We start from the raw sequence: 16,134 nt of genomic DNA, 5'->3' as shown, positions 1-16,134 counted from the left end.
CCCGTGATCTTGTCCTTTCGGTCATGACCCAAAGCTCATGACCATAGGTGAGGATGGGAACGTAGATCCACCAGTAAATCGAGAGCTTTGCCTTCTGGCTCAGCTCCTTCTTCACCACAACGGATCGATACAGCGTCCGCATTACTGAAGACGCCGCACCGATCCGCCTGTCGATCTCACGATCCACTCTTCCCCAACTCGTGAACAAGACTCCGAGGTACTTGAACTCCTCCACTTGGGGCAAGATCTCCTCCCCAACCCGGAGATGGCACTCCACCCTTTTCCGGGCGAGAACCATGGACTCGGATTTGGAGGTGCTGATTCCCATCCCAGTCGCTTCACACTCGGCTGCGAACCGATCCAGTGAGAGCTGAAGATCTTGGCCAGATGAAGCCATCAGGACCACATCATCTGCAAAAAGCAGAGACCTAATCCTGCATCCACCAAACCAGATACCCTCAACGCCTTGATTGCGCCTAGAAATTCTGTCCATAAAGGTTATGAACAGAATCGGTGACAAAGGGCAGCCCTGGCGGAGTCCAACCCTCACTGGAAACAGGTCCGACTTACTGCCGGCAATGCGGACCAAGCTCTGACACTGATTATACAGGGAGCGAACCGCCACAATAAGACAGTCCGTTACCCCATACTCTCTGAGCACTCCCCACAGGACTTCCCGGGGTACACGGTCGAATGCCTTCTCCAAGTCCACAAAGCACATGTAGACTGGTTGAGCAAACTCCCATGCACCCTCAAGGACCCTGCCGAGAGTATAGAGCTGGTCCACAGTTCCACGACCAGGACGAAAACCACACTGTTCCTCCTGAATCCGAGGTTCGACTATCCGGCGTAGCCTCCTCTCTAGTACACCTGAATAGACCTTACCGGTAAGGCTGAGGAGTGTGATCCCACGATAGTTGGAACACACCCTCCGGTTCCCCTTCTTAAAGAGAGGAACCACCACCCCGGTCTGCCAATCCAGAGGTACCGCCCCCGATGTCCACGCGACGTTGCAGAGTCTTGTCAACCAAGACAGCCCCACAACATCCAGAGCCTTAAGGAACTCCGGGCGGATCTCATCCACCCCCGGGGCCTTGCCACCGAGGAGCTTTTTAACTACGTCGGCAACCTGAGACCCAGAAATAGGAGAGCCCACCACAGATTCCCCAGGCCCTGCTTCCTCATAGGAAGACGTGCTGGTAGGATTGAGGTCTTCGAAGTATTCCCTCCACCGATCCACAACATCCGCAGTCGAGGTCAGCAGAACACCATCCTCACCATACACGGTGTTGACATTGCACTGCTTCCCTTTCCTGAGGCGGCGAACTGAGTTTCTATCCTGTTCTTACCTTATCTCATTGATCTCATCTCACGCTGTATGTGTGTTTATGTGTGCGTACACATGGAAAACATAACAAATACATCAACATAACAATGAACAGGGTTGTACTTTTTAGATGTCAGGGCCCTATGCAATATGTACACATATTCTTAATATAGTATGCATTTTAACTGACCTTTATTTGACTATGTTTGTCTTTTTGTAGGTGGCTAAAATACGCGGTGCTGCTGCCCGCCGTCTAACGTTACGTTACTGTGTGTGATACATTGTCTAACGTAACATTATGTGTAGGTACCTCATGCAACCCTGCTTAAAAAAAATCACTTGACAAAAAGTATGAATAAGGTAGCAAACTTTGATTGATTGATTGAGACTTTTATTAGTAGGTTGCACAGTGAAGTACATATTCCGTACAATTGACCACTAAATGGTAACACCCCAATAGGTTTTTCAACTTGTTTAAGTCGGGGTCCACTTAAATTGATTCATGATACAGATATATACTATCAGATATATACTATCATCATAATACAGTCATCACACAAGATAATCATCAGAGTGTATACATTGTATATACACCCTGTTTCTGGGTTTGCTATGTCACTGAAGGGGGTCAAGCAAAGTGGTGACTTTCGAGAAATGCTAGTTTCCTTCCCTGACAGTGACGACATTGACATAGATTCCATCCGTTTATCTCCCATGTAACTATGCTTTTAATTTTTTACTAGCTAGCTTAAAGAGGGGCGTATTTTAGAAGTGTTGTACTAGTGATAAAGATCTTTTTAGAAGATCTGAAGGGGGAATTGTCGGAGGCAGATATTTACATATATCCGAATTTAAGTGTTACTTCTTTTATTTCATAATCATATTACAAAACATCTAGTGCTTTTCTTCCAATTGTGGTCTTTTGGTTGGGGAGGGGGGGGGGGCAGACCATCTTGGCGGCGCGATTGAATGTTCTATGCTGGACTGGTCTCAATGTATATGCAAAGCTTTGCAAATATATTACAAAATACCTATTCTGTCTCTGGTGGTTTTTCTACTCAGCTTTAAGTCTCATAAAGAGCTTGGGAGCGACTTGTGACTTGAATTCCTTGGGAGGAACAACTGGTCCAAAACGTAACACTGACCGACGTCCCACTGGGGTGAGTTTTTCCTTGCCCTTATGTGGGCTTTGTACCGAGGATGTCGTTGTGGCTTGTGCAGCCCTTTGAGACACTTGTGATTTAGGGCTATATAAATAAACATTGATTGATTGATTGATTGATTGAATTATTTACATTATTTACAATCCAGGGTGTGGAGGGGGGTGGGGTGGGGGGGTGGGGGTTGGTTTGGTTGTTATCATCAGTCATCAACAATTGAGAACAGAGAAATGGATATTGAAACAGTGTAGGTCTGACTTGGTAGGATATGTACAGCAAGTAGTAGACATAGAGAGAGAGAGAGAGAGAGAGAGAGAGAGAGAGAGAGAGAAAGAGAGAGAGAGAGAGAGAGATCAGAAGGCATAAGAAAAGGTATGTTACATTTGATTATTAACAATCCGGGGAGGGTGTTAGTTTAGGGTTGAAGTTGCCTGGAGGTGTTCTTTTAGTGCGGTTTTGAAGGAGGATAGAGATGCCCTTTCTTTTATACCTGTTGGGAGCGCATTCCATATTGATGTGGCATAGAAAGAGAATGAGTTAAGACCTTTGTTAGATCGGAATCTGGGTTTGACGTGGTTAATGGAGCTCCCCCTGGTGTTGTGGTTATGGCGGTCATTTACGTTAAGGAAGTAGTTTGACATGTACTTCGGTATCAGGGAGGTGTAGCGGATTTTATAGACCAGGCTCAGTGCAAGTTGTTTTACTCTGTCCTCCACCCTGAGCCAGCCCACTTTGGAGAAGTGGGTAGGAGTGAGGTGTGATCTGGGGTGGAGGTCTAGAAGTAATCTGACTAGCTTGTTCTGGGATGTTTGGAATCTAGATTTGAGGGTTTAGAAGGTGCTAGGGTACCAGATGAGGAGCCGGCGAGCAGCCTAAACGGACAGTTGACAGGTAGAAAACAAAGATGCCGGGCTGGTGTTCAGCGTTCTCCTGCTCAAATGAGCGGACTGTTGAAAATATGAATCGGGGGATTACTTTTCACAAGTAAGATTTAAAATTATTGTTAATAACTATTGGTTCAGTGTGCATATTGTATATAGTTCTCTGCAAACCTATGAAATGTTCTGTTTTGTCTTCATTATTTTGTCAGAATGCACCAGAATGCTTCATTTGTATGTGAAAATCACAAAGAAATCTTCTGGGGGAGGATGACCCCCCTACAGGGGTTTGGTTTACTAACTTTCAGCCCCAACCTAAAACAAAATTCACCAGCCGTACTTTAGGCAAAGTATAAGACAATACTTTCTTAACAGTAATAATTGTAACCAGGAATAAGTCTTCAAGTAACAATATTCCAATACTAACATTGTTGGGTAAGACAGAATTTGGTTTTATTCTGAATCCAGTGAAACAGATTGGTGGTTTTAGCTGATATAAAGACTTTCAGGTGATTGATTGATTGATTGAGACTTTTATTAGTAGGTTGCACAGTACAGTACATATTCCGTACAATTGACCACTAAATGGTAACACCCCAATAAGTTTTTCAACTTGTTTAAGTCGGGGTCCACGTTAATCAATTCATGGTACAAATATATACTATCATCATAATACAGCCATCACACAAGTTAATCATCAGAGTATATACATTGAATTATTTACATTATTTACAATCCGGGGTGTGGGATGTGGAGGGGGGGGTTAGGTTTGGTTGATATCAACACTTCTGTCATCAACAATTGCATCATCATAGAAATGGACATTGAAACAGTGTAGGTCTGACTTGGTAGGATATGTACAGCAAGTAGTGGACATAGCGAGAGAGGTGTTTATATATGTTTATGTTGAAGTATTTGGCAGACGCTTTTATCCAAAGCGACATACATTAAAAAATACATCTAAAACAATGACTGTAAACATGATCATTTAAGGGAAGAATGTAATAGAAAATATCAATACAAAGTGTCAAGGCAGAATAAACTCTCTGCTGCTGCAGCAACAGAGATACAGTCTATAAGATATATAGATATCTAATGTATTCATACATTGTTTATGTAGGATATACACATGTATATATATCCTAATCATATTGTTTCTTCAATTTAAAAATAGCTGACCGTTTTTTTCCCCCTTTTCTAGGATTATATTCCCAATCTTGATCTGGGACGTCTGGTTTTTATAGAATATAAGAATATTCTATTACTATTAAGCAAACTATGAATAATAAAACATGTGTCCTTTATCATAGCTACACGTATGACAAAAAAGCGCGTGAAAATCAGTGGTATTATTCAGTGAGGTAAGATGAATTAAATGCGCTGACAGTTCATTGCTCCTGCCAAATGAATTGCACTGAGTGGAGCGGATCACCACTCCAAGATGGCGACCCCGCGTCTCGTCAGCGCCAGTAGGCAGTAGCACTCCATGCTGCGTACCCTTAGAACATGTCTATGAGCACAGCGGCTCGGTTAAGTGATTTTCAATGGGCGCAATGCCTTGTGGGAAATGTAGTGTTTGGCGCGTATAATCCAACATGGAAGCCTCTACAGCGAGCACGTATAGGTCGGACTCCGAAGAGGACAGCGGCTCGGATAATGATGTTCACACTTCACAACTCGGAACCAAAGAATAGTAAGAGTTATGAGTCAATGTTTCACTAGTGCACGTTAAGGGAAGATAACGTGATTGTTATTATTCCTCCAGATAGCTACCGGAACAGCTAAGCTAGCGCTAACCTGTAAACTCCTTATTTTTTTGTGAAGTAGTTTAAGTTATTTCTCATCATCAATGTTAGTTTGCTGTGTCCTGCAGCTGGGAAGATGCTTACCGAAGGGAACTGGAAACATTCCAAGACATCGGCGACGTTGGTGAGATATGGTAATCCAGTTAAAACTTGCACCCAAGGTAACTTTATTTATCCCACATTAGGGAAAGTATTTGCTTGCATTATTATAAGATAACATATCAACTAACACATTAGGGAACTTGTTTGGTTGCATTATTATAAGATAGCATATCTGTCGTTGTTTGTGGTTACCAGTAGGAAGAACCATGTCGAGCTGCATGAATAACTCGGCTTTAATAAAGACTTCAGGAGGACAGCAATTTGACATACGCACTGCATGAGAGAGTGGTAAATAACTGATTCCCTGATGTGCACACCCTGGTGGTGTGTTCGAAAATTACAACAACAAAACAGTCATTTTACCAAATGATCTACAATATCAACAGGACAATAATAAATATAACTAATACAAAAATAGAACGGAGTATACATACAATACAAGAGCTGGAGGATAAATAACAGCATAACCACACACACACACACACACATATATATATATATATATATATATATATATATATATATATATATATGTATATATATATATATATATATATATATATATATATATATATATATATATGTATATACGTATATATATATATATATATATATGTATGCAGGGGCGCCGCTAGAGATTTTGGGCCCCATGAAAAGAATCTTTACAGGGCCCCCAACACAGTGTCATTATTTTTTCTGTATTATAATTTCATCATCATTAGGGGCCTCTCTGGGCCCCCCTCCATCATGGGCCCCTAGAATCCGTCTCCTTTACCCCCCCTTTTCGGCGCCCCTGTATATATGTATATATATATATATATATATATATATATATATTTATATATATATATATATATATATATATATATATTTATATATACATATATATATATTTATATATACATATATATTGTTGTGGTTTGAGATAATTTGTCGTATATTGTTCATACAGCTGTAGCTCATACATACATACATACATACATACATACATATATATATATATATATATATATTTATATATACATATATATATATATATGTATGTATGTATGTATGTATGTATGAGCTACAGCTGTATGAACAATATACGACAAATTATCTCAAACCACAACAAAACAATTGCAAATGAGCCGTCGGCCCCCAGACAGAGCGACCCCAAAACCAACAAAGGCTGCAACTGCCGCAAGAAACCTGATTGCCCTCTCAACGGGGGGTGCTTACAAACATCAGTTGTCTACCAATCTAAGGTAACACGCAAGGACATTAACACATCCGACACATATGTAGGATTAACCGAGGGAGAGTTTAAAACCAGATGGAACAATCACAAGGCTTCTTTCAGGAACAAAAACCTGCGGAATACCACAGAACTCAGCAAACACATTTGGGACCTCAAAGACAATAATGTTGAATATTCAATAACATGGCAAATTCTTGCATCCAGCACACCTTACAATAGTGGTAATAAAAGATGCAACCTATGCTTGAAAGAGAAACTGTTTATCATATACCGTCCAGACCTGTCATCCCTCAACAAGCGCAGCGAAATTGTATCAGCATGCCGCCACAGACGGAAACACCTCCTAGGTAACACATGAGCCAATCACCACGCCCCTACACCAGCCTGTACCCACCCACTCTGTGCCCTATATAAAGCATAGTATGTGAATGCTCCCATTAAAATCTCCTGATGATTGAGGGAACCCCCTCATGAAACAGGCCTGTAGAGATGAAGTAGTCTCGTGATTTTTTTCCCACACATACATATATATGTATATATATATATGTATATGTATATTATGGTTGTGAATCTTTGGGTGTCCCACGATTCGTTTCAATATCGATTCTTGGGGTCACGATTCGATTCAAAATCATTTTTTTTTCAATTCAACACGATTCTCAATTAAAAAACTATTTTTTCCCAATTCAAAAGGATTCTCTATTCATTCAATACATAGGATTTCAGCAGGAATTTGTGTATGTATATATATATATATATATAAATTTGTATATATATATATATATATATATATATATATATATTACTATATATATATATATATATATATATATATATATATATATATATATATATATATATATATATATATATATATATATATGTATGTATATATATATATATATATATATATATATATATATATATATATATATATATATATATGTATGTGTGGGAAAAAAAACACAAGACTATTTCATCTCTACAGGCCTGTTTCATGAGGGGGGGTACCCTCAATCATCAGGAGGTCCTGATGATTGATGGTACCCCCCCTCATGAAACAGGCCTGTAGAGATGAAATAGTCTTGTGATTTTTTTCCCACACATACATATATTGCGCTCTACTACGGTATCGAGCACTATTTTTTGGATAACCTTATTAAGACATATATATATATATATATATATATATATATATATATATATATATATATATATATATATATATATATATATATATATATATACACACACACAGTACAGGCCAAAAGTTTGGACACACCTTCTCATTCAATGTGTTTTCTTTATTTTCATGACTATTTACATTGTAGATTGTCACATCAAAACTATGAATGAACACATGTGGAGTTATGTACTTAACAAAAAAAGGTGAAATAACTGAAAACATGGTTTGTCATCTAATTTCTTCAAAATAGCCACCCTTTGCTCTGATTACTGTTTTGCACACTCTTGGCATTCTCTCCATGAGCTTTAAGAGGTAGTCACCTGAAATGGTTTTCACTTCACAGGTGTCATAGTTTTGATGCCTTCAGTGACAATCTACAATGTAAATAGTCTTGAAAATAAAGAAAACACATTGAAATGAGAAGGTGTGTCCAAACTTTTGGCCTGTACTATATATATATATATATATATATATATATATGTATATGTGTGTGTGTTTGCATTGCATTATGCTTAATATTTCTTGTTTTTGTCTTTCAAATGAAAGGTTTGGCGAGGAAAGCATGAGCCGTGTGCTAAAATGGATGGACAAAGCTAATATTCCAGAAGATGCTGCCATTCTTGACATTGGCACAGGAAATGGAGCCTTTTTAGTTGAACTGGTATGGAACCATATGCATCATGTACAGGACGTCCCTGGTCTACCAACGGGTTTCATTCCTCAATTCCCACTTAAACTGTGTGCAGAACACATGTATAAAGTACAGTACTAGAAAGCCTAAATGCAAGAATGAAATACAAGAGTTATGCATAGTAACTCCTTACCTTTATAAGTTATCCCTGTCCATTTCATATTAGAAAATCCTTTCTCATGTTCAGGCATATACATTTTTACAGAAGAATAGAATACAATTTCATAATACTATTTAACATTCTGGTAATGAGCAATAATTCAGTTTTTGTCCTCTCTGTCCAAAGGCTAAACATGGATTCAGGAACTTGACGGGTATCGACTACTCCGCAGCCTCTGTGCAATTGGCGAAAAGTGTTCTCCAAGCAGAGGACTTGACTCATGTCAGTATTAAGGTGGGTTTCTGTCTGTGATTGAAGCAACGTCCACGCGTCAATAAGTCAATTAGAAGTGGCACATCACACTTTCCACACTAATATGGAGCCTCAACTTACAAAGTTCTTCAAACCATGTTGGCCATGTTTGCCAAACCAATAAGTTCCCCATAAAAATCAATATAAACATGAATAATTGGTTCTCGCCTCGACAAAGGCCCTATTTTAGGAAAAAAACTGCACACTTTGAAGACACTATTGATATACCGTATTTTCCGCACCATAAGGCGCCCTGGGTTATAAGCCGCGCCTTCAATGAACGGCATATTTCAAAACTTTGTCCACCTATAAGCCGCCCCGTGTTATAAGCCGCATCTAACTGCGCTAAAGGAATGTCAAAAAAACAGTCAGATAGGTCAGTCAAACTTTAATAATATATTAAAAACCAGCGTGATGTGGGCGCGCATGGAGTCGTATATCAACATGGACGGAGCTGCGTGAAAAAAGCCACCCGGCCTCTTCGCGTAAACTTACCTTAACCACTCACTCATCTTTTCTTCATCCATCCCTTCGAGTTAGCTTTTATGATGACGCCGGCTGGAAAGGTCTCTTTTGGCAAGGTCTTCCTTTTGAATATCACCATGGGTGGAAGTTTCTGGCCATTAGCATGGCAAGCTAGAACCACAGTGAAGGATGACTTCTCATTCCCTGTGGTGCGAATATTCACCGTACGTGCTCCCGTTGTATCCACAGTGCGGTTCACAGGACTATCAAAAGTCAGTGGAACCTCGTCCATGTTGATAATGTTCTCTGGCCGGATCTTTTTTTCAGCTATCTTGTTTTTACAATATGCACGGAAAGTAGCCAGCTTTTCTTGAAAGTCTTTAGGCAGTTGCTGTGAAATAGTAGTCCGTGTGCGGATGGAGAGATTGCGTCTTTTCATGAACCGGAAACCTGTCGCTTAGTAGGAGCCATTTTGTGGTCTTTACAGATGTAAACACACAAAGGAAATGAAACGTAATATCCGTGCGCTTCTTCTTCTTCTACGCGGGCGGGTGGTTGCTTACAGTAGAAGAAGAAGCGCTTCCTGTTCTATGGGGGCGGGTGCTTACCTTGGCGGTTGCTTGCGTAGAAGATGAAGCACTTCCTCTTCTACGGGGAAAAAAGATGGCGGCTGTTTACCGTAGTTGCGAGACCTAAACTTTATGAAAATGAATCTTAATATTAATCCATATATAAAGCGCACCGGGTTATAAGGCGCACTGTCAGCTTTTGAGAAAATTTGTGGTTTTTAGGTGCGCCTTATAATGCGGAAAATACGGTACTGTATATATTTTTGTGATTTAGGGATCAACACCTTCCACGCCACCCTGAGAAAACTGATGTTTAACTTTATATGTAGACTGCACGGGTCCAAGAATGATCTTATAATGCAGATAACCAATCCTAGGTGTAGTTCTGTTAGGTACCAATCGTATATATGGAAACACTGGTATCTGGGCCTTTTATAGAATGTGTAGACGCATTTTTAAAGTATATATATATTAAAATATTAAAATATTTATTATTAAAAAACAGTGCTTGTGCATATTCAGTAAAAGGCATCGAATAAATAAATAAAAGCAGCAATAAAAAAAAATAATAAAAAAAATATATATATTAGAGATGCGCGGTTTGCGGGCACAACCGCGGAGTCCGCGGATTATCCGCGGATCGGGCGGATGAAATTAAAAAAAATTAGATTTTATCCGCGGGTCGGGTCGGGTCGGGCGGTTGAAATAAAAAAAAATTAGATTTTAAATAGATTCAGGCGGGTGGCAGTTAAACCAATTCGGAAATATATATACATAGTTAAATGTTGTTACCCACATACGAAAAACGAGCAGGCACCTGCAGCATATGCCACAACAGAAGAAAAAAAAAGAAAAAGAGATGGACACTTTTACGGAGCGGAGAAGGGACGCCTCGCCGGGGTCCGGGACCGAGGCCCCTTCCCCCGAGAGGGCCCCACCGGGAGCCGTAGCTGAGGCGATCCGCGAGAAGGGTCCGACGCACGTCCAGGGTCACCACCGCGCCCACCGCACCGACACCCCGCCTCGTCCGCCTTCGCCGCGGCCGGCGTCACGCGCAGCAGGTAAGCAGCTTACCTGCCCGCCACCCCCGTGGCCGGGGGCGCGTAACAGGGGTCACTCCGCGCGCAGTGCGCTCACGAAAGGGGTGGGGCTCACCCTGGTTGATATAGACAGCAGGACGGTGGCCATGGAAGTCGGAACCCGCTAAGGAGTGTGCAACAACCCACCTGCCGAATCAACTAGCCCTGAAAATGGATGGCGCTGGAGCGTCGGGCCCATACCCGGCCGTCGCCGGCAGCGAGAGCCGCGAGGGCTAGGCCGCGACGAGTAGGATGGCCGCCGCGATGCGCACTGAAGCCTCGGGCGCGAGGGACATCGCACCTCCACGCGCTTGGAGGTGCGCTCAGCGCGGCTCCCATATGATTGCGCACTGGTGTGCGTCTGGGCCGTGACAGCGTGGCACGCGAATGTCTGTGCTGCATTGGATCAGTCTCCTTTCTTTAACAGGCAAAAGCTTTATAACCTCACTAATGCCTTGCATCGTCTATATTAGATATATAACAACGGGCGGGTGCGGGTTTGATTAAATGTTAGATCGGGTGGATGGCGGATGGTTGACGACTTTCTGATGCGGTTGCGGATGAAATAATTGCCTATCCACGCATCTCTAATGGAAACACTGGTATCTGGCCTTTTATAGAATGTGTAGACGCATTTTTAAAGTATATATATTAAAATATTAAAATATTTACTATTAAAAAACAGTGCTTGTGCATATTCAGTAAAAGGCATCTAATAAATAAATAAAAGCAGCAATAAAAATAAAAAATAAATATATATATATATGTATTTGTTTTAATTATTTTTTTTATTTTTTATTTTTTAATTTAAATTTTTTAATTTTTATTGCTGCTTTTATTTATTTATTAGATGCCTTTTACTGAATATGCACAAGAACTGTTTTTTAATATTATGTGATAATGCTTTTTATACTGTATTTTGTTTGTTTTATGTACTGTATGTGATTGTATGTCTACTTGGACCTTGAGTCTGCAATAAAGCTTGATTTATTATGTAAAAGTATTACTTTTTAATGCAAAAATGGTGACATTTGTCATCTAAAATTCTGACTTTTATCACAATATTGCCAATTTTTTTTGTTGTTCTTGTAAAATAGGGACATTTTTGGAATAAAATGATTACTTTTGTCATAATTTTGCCAAGTAAAATTCCGATTATTAAATTTTAAGTTTTCTTATAAAATTGTGACTTTTGTTGAGTAAAATGACGACTCTTTTCATAACATTGCCAAAATGTTAAGCTTTTCTTGTAAAATTGCGGCGACTGTTATTGAGTAAATTTACAACTTTTATTATAATACTGCCAAAACTCTTAAGTTTTTCTTGTGAAATTCCAACTCATTTTTCACAACAAGCTTTTTTATATTTGCATAGTATGTATATATTATTAATGTTGTAAATACACATCTTTATACAAACCCCGTTTCCATATGAGTTGGGAAATTGTGTTAGATGTAAATATAAACGGAATACAATGATTTGCAAATCATTTTCAACCCATATTCAATTGAATATGCTACAAAGACAACATATTTGATGTTCAAACTCATAAACTTTATTTTTTGTTTTGCAAATAATAATTAACTTAGAATTTCATGGCTGCAACACGTGCCAAAGTAGTTGGGAAAGGGCATGTTCACCACTGTGTTACATGGCCTTTCCTTTTTAACAACACTCAGTAAACGTTTGGGAACTGAGGAGACACATTTTTGAAGCTTCTCAGGTGGAATTCTTTCCCATTCTTGCTTGATGTACAGCTTAAGTTGTTCAACAGTCCGGGGGTCTCCGTTGTGCTATTTTAGGCTTCATAATGCGCCACACATTTTCAATGGGAGACAGGTCTGGACTACAGGCAGGCCAGTCTAGTACCCGCACTCTTTTACTATGAAGCCACGTTGATGTAACACGTGGCTTGGCATTGTCTTGCTGAAATAAGCAGGGGCGTCCATGGTAACGTTGCTTGGATGGCAACATATGTTGCTCCAAAAGCTGTATGTACCTTTCAGTATTAATGGTGCATTCACAGATGTGTAAGTTACCCATGTCTTGGGCACTAATACACCCCCATACCATCACACATGCTGGCTTTTACACTTTGCGCCTATAACAATCCGGATGGTTCTTTTCCTCTTTGGTCCGGAGGACACGACGTCCACAGTTTCCAAAAACAATTTGAAATGTGGACTCGTCAGACCACAGAACACTTTTCCACTTTGTATCAGTCCATCTTAGATGAGCTCAGGCCCGGCGAAGCCGACGGCGTTTCTGGGTGTTGTTGATAAACGGTTTTCGCCTTGCATAGGAGAGTTTTAACTTGCACTTACAGATGTAGCGACCAACTGTAGTTACTGACAGTGGGTTTCTGAAGTGTTCCTGAGCCCATGTGGTGATATCCTTTACACACTGATGTCGCTTTTTGATGCAGTACAGCCTGAGGGATGGAAGGTCACGGGCTGAGCTGCTTACGTGCAGTGATTTCTCCAGATTCTCTGAACCCTTTGATTATATTACGGACCGTAGATGGTGAAATCACTAAATTCCTTGCAATAGCTGGTTGAGAAAGGTTTTTCTTAAACTGTTCAACAATTTGCTCACGCATTTGTTGACAAAGTGGTGACCCTCGCCCCATCCTTGTTTGTGAATGACTGAGCATTTCATGGAATCTACTTTTATACCCAATCATGGCACCCACCTGTTCCCAATTAGCCTGCTCACCTGTGGGATGTTCCAAATAAGTCTTTGATGAGCATTCCTCAACTTTATCAGTATTTATTGCCACCTTTCCCAACTTCTTTGTCACGTGTTGCTGGCATTAAATTTTAAAGTTAATGATTATTTGCAACAAAAAAAAAATGTTTATGAGTTTGAACATCAAATATGTTGTCTTTGTAGCATATTCAACTGAATATGGGTTGAAAATGATTTGCAAATCATTGTATTCCGTTTATATTTACATCTAACACAATTTGCACACTCTTGGCATTCTCTGGATGGGCATTAAGCACACCTGTGAAGACTTTTAGTTCAAAAATAATAAATACAAATAAAATAATCGCATTTTTGTTGTAAAATGACAACCTTTTTGTATTATATTATTAGAAGTGTGTGTGTGTGTGTGCGTGCGTGCGTGCGTGCGTGCGTGCGTGCGTGCGTGCGTGCGTGCGTGCGGGCTCTGATTACTGCTTTGCACACTCTTGGCATTCTCTGGATGGGCTTTAAGCACACCTGTGAAGACTTTTAGTTCAAAAATAATAAATACAAATAAAATAATCGCATTTTTGTTGTAAAATGACAACCTTTTTGTATTATATTATTAGAAATGTGTGTGTGTGTGTGTGTGTGTGTGTGCGTGCGCGTGCGTGCGTGCGTGCGTGCGGGCTCTGATTACTGCTTTGCACACTCTTGGCATTCTCTGGATGGGCTTTAAGCACACCTGTGAAGACTTTTAGTTCCAAAATAATAAATACAAATAAAATAATCGCATTTTTGTTGTAAAATGACAACCTTTTTGTATTATATTATTAGAAATGTGTGTGTGTGTGTGTGTGTGTGTGCGTGCGTGCGTGCGTGCGTGCGTGCGTGCGTGCGTGCTCTGATTACTGCTTTGCACACTCTTGGCATTCTCTGGATGGGCTTTAAGCACACCTGTGAAGACTTTTAGTTCAAAAATAATAAATACAAATAAAATAATCGCATTTTTGTTGTAAAATGACAACCTTTTTGTATTATATTATTAGAAATGTGTGTGTGTGCGTGCGTGCGTGCGTGCGTGCGGGCTCTGATTACTGCTTTGCACACTCTTGGCATTCTCTGGATGGGCTTTAAGCACACCTGTGAAGACTTTTAGTTCAAAAATAATAAATACAAATAAAATAATCGCATTTTTGTTGTAAAATGACAACCTTTTTGTATTATATTATTAGAAATGTGTGTGTGTGCGTGCGTGCGTGCGTGCGTGCGGGCTCTGATTACTGCTTTGCACACTCTTGGCATTCTCTGGATGGGCTTTAAGCACACCTGTGAAGACTTTTAGTTCAAAAATAATAAATACAAATAAAATAATCGCATTTTTGTTGTAAAATGACAACCTTTTTGTATTATATTATTAGAAATGTGTGTGTGTGTGTGTGTGTGTGCGTGCGTGTGTGTGCGTGCGTGCGTGCGGGCTCTGATTACTGCTTTGCACACTCTTGGCATTCTCTGGATGGGCTTTAAGCACACCTGTGAAGACTTTTAGTTCAAAAATAATAAATACAAATAAAATAATCGCATTTTTGTTGTAAAATGACAACCTTTTTGTATTATATTTTTAGAAATGTGTGTGTGTGTGTGTGTGTGTGTGCGAGCGTGCGGGCTCTGATTACTGCTTTGCACACTCTTGGCATTCTCTGGATGGGCTTTAAGCACACCTGTGAAGACTTTTACTTCAAAAATAATAAATACAAATAAAATAATCGCATTTTTGTTGTAAAATGACAACCTTTTTGTATTATATTATTAGAAATGTGTGTGTGTGTGTGTGTGTGCGTGCGTGCGTGCGTGCGTGCGTGCGTGCGTGCGTGCGGGCGGGCGGGCGGGCGGGCGGGCGGGCGGGCGGTTGGGCGATTGGGCGTGCGTGCGGGCTCTGATTACTGCTTTGATGAGCATTCCTCAACTTTATCAGTATTTATTGCCACCTTTCCCAACTTCTTTGTCACGTGTTGCTGGCATTACATTTTAAAGTTAATGATTATTTGCAAAAAAAAAAATGTTTATGAGTTTGAACATCAAATATGTTGTCTTTGTAGCATATTCAACTGAATATGGGTTGAAAATGATTCGCAAATCATTGTATTCCGTTTATATTTACATCTAACACAATTTCCCAACTCATATGGAAACGGGGTTTATATATCTCAAGAAGGTAACAAATACAAGAGTGTGCGTGCGAGCGTGCCTTCCTTGCGTGTGTGCGTGTATGTATACTGACATTCTCCATTATCTCTCCTGACACGCCACAGTTATTTGATTTTTATTTGAATGTCTTGATGTTTGTGTACATGTAAAGCCCGAGGGTGTGCAAGTCGTCACACACACAAACACGTCAAAGACTTCAAAGCACCTTCCTGTCACACCAAGCAGTATGGATGTCAGGGTTCAAAAAAGGGTCAATTAGGAACGTAATTATCATGAGAAATTAATTAAGTTTGTGAATATTCTCATAAAAATCTGTGAGGGAGA

The 16,134-nt window shown here is 40.1% G+C and overlaps 1 protein-coding gene across 2 annotated transcripts in view; it reads left to right on the top strand.

Annotated features, from left to right (window-relative positions):
* The first annotated feature begins 4,916 nt into the window (after nt 1-4,916).
* Nucleotides 4,917-16,134, top strand: part of eef1akmt2 (EEF1A lysine methyltransferase 2) — a 20,146-nt gene continuing 8,928 nt past the window's right edge. Inside the window, exons 1-4 of one of the 2 annotated variants that reach the window (XM_061932051.1) lie at nt 4,917-5,058; nt 5,239-5,304; nt 8,245-8,359; nt 8,676-8,783. In XM_061932051.1, the coding sequence (XP_061788035.1) occupies nt 4,961-5,058; nt 5,239-5,304; nt 8,245-8,359; nt 8,676-8,783 (387 nt within the window). In that variant the 5' untranslated portion in view covers nt 4,917-4,960. Of the gene's footprint in view, nt 5,059-5,221; nt 5,305-8,244; nt 8,360-8,675; nt 8,784-16,134 lie in introns of both variants that reach the window. The other variant, XM_061932140.1, reaches the window with a different exon arrangement.

This window comes from Nerophis lumbriciformis, linkage group LG02 (assembly GCF_033978685.3).
Source record: "Nerophis lumbriciformis linkage group LG02, RoL_Nlum_v2.1, whole genome shotgun sequence".
NCBI classification, from domain to species: domain Eukaryota; kingdom Metazoa; phylum Chordata; class Actinopteri; order Syngnathiformes; family Syngnathidae; genus Nerophis; species Nerophis lumbriciformis.
The sequence above is the reverse complement of the archived record's forward strand: the minus strand, read 5'-3'. Positions and strand labels throughout refer to the sequence as shown.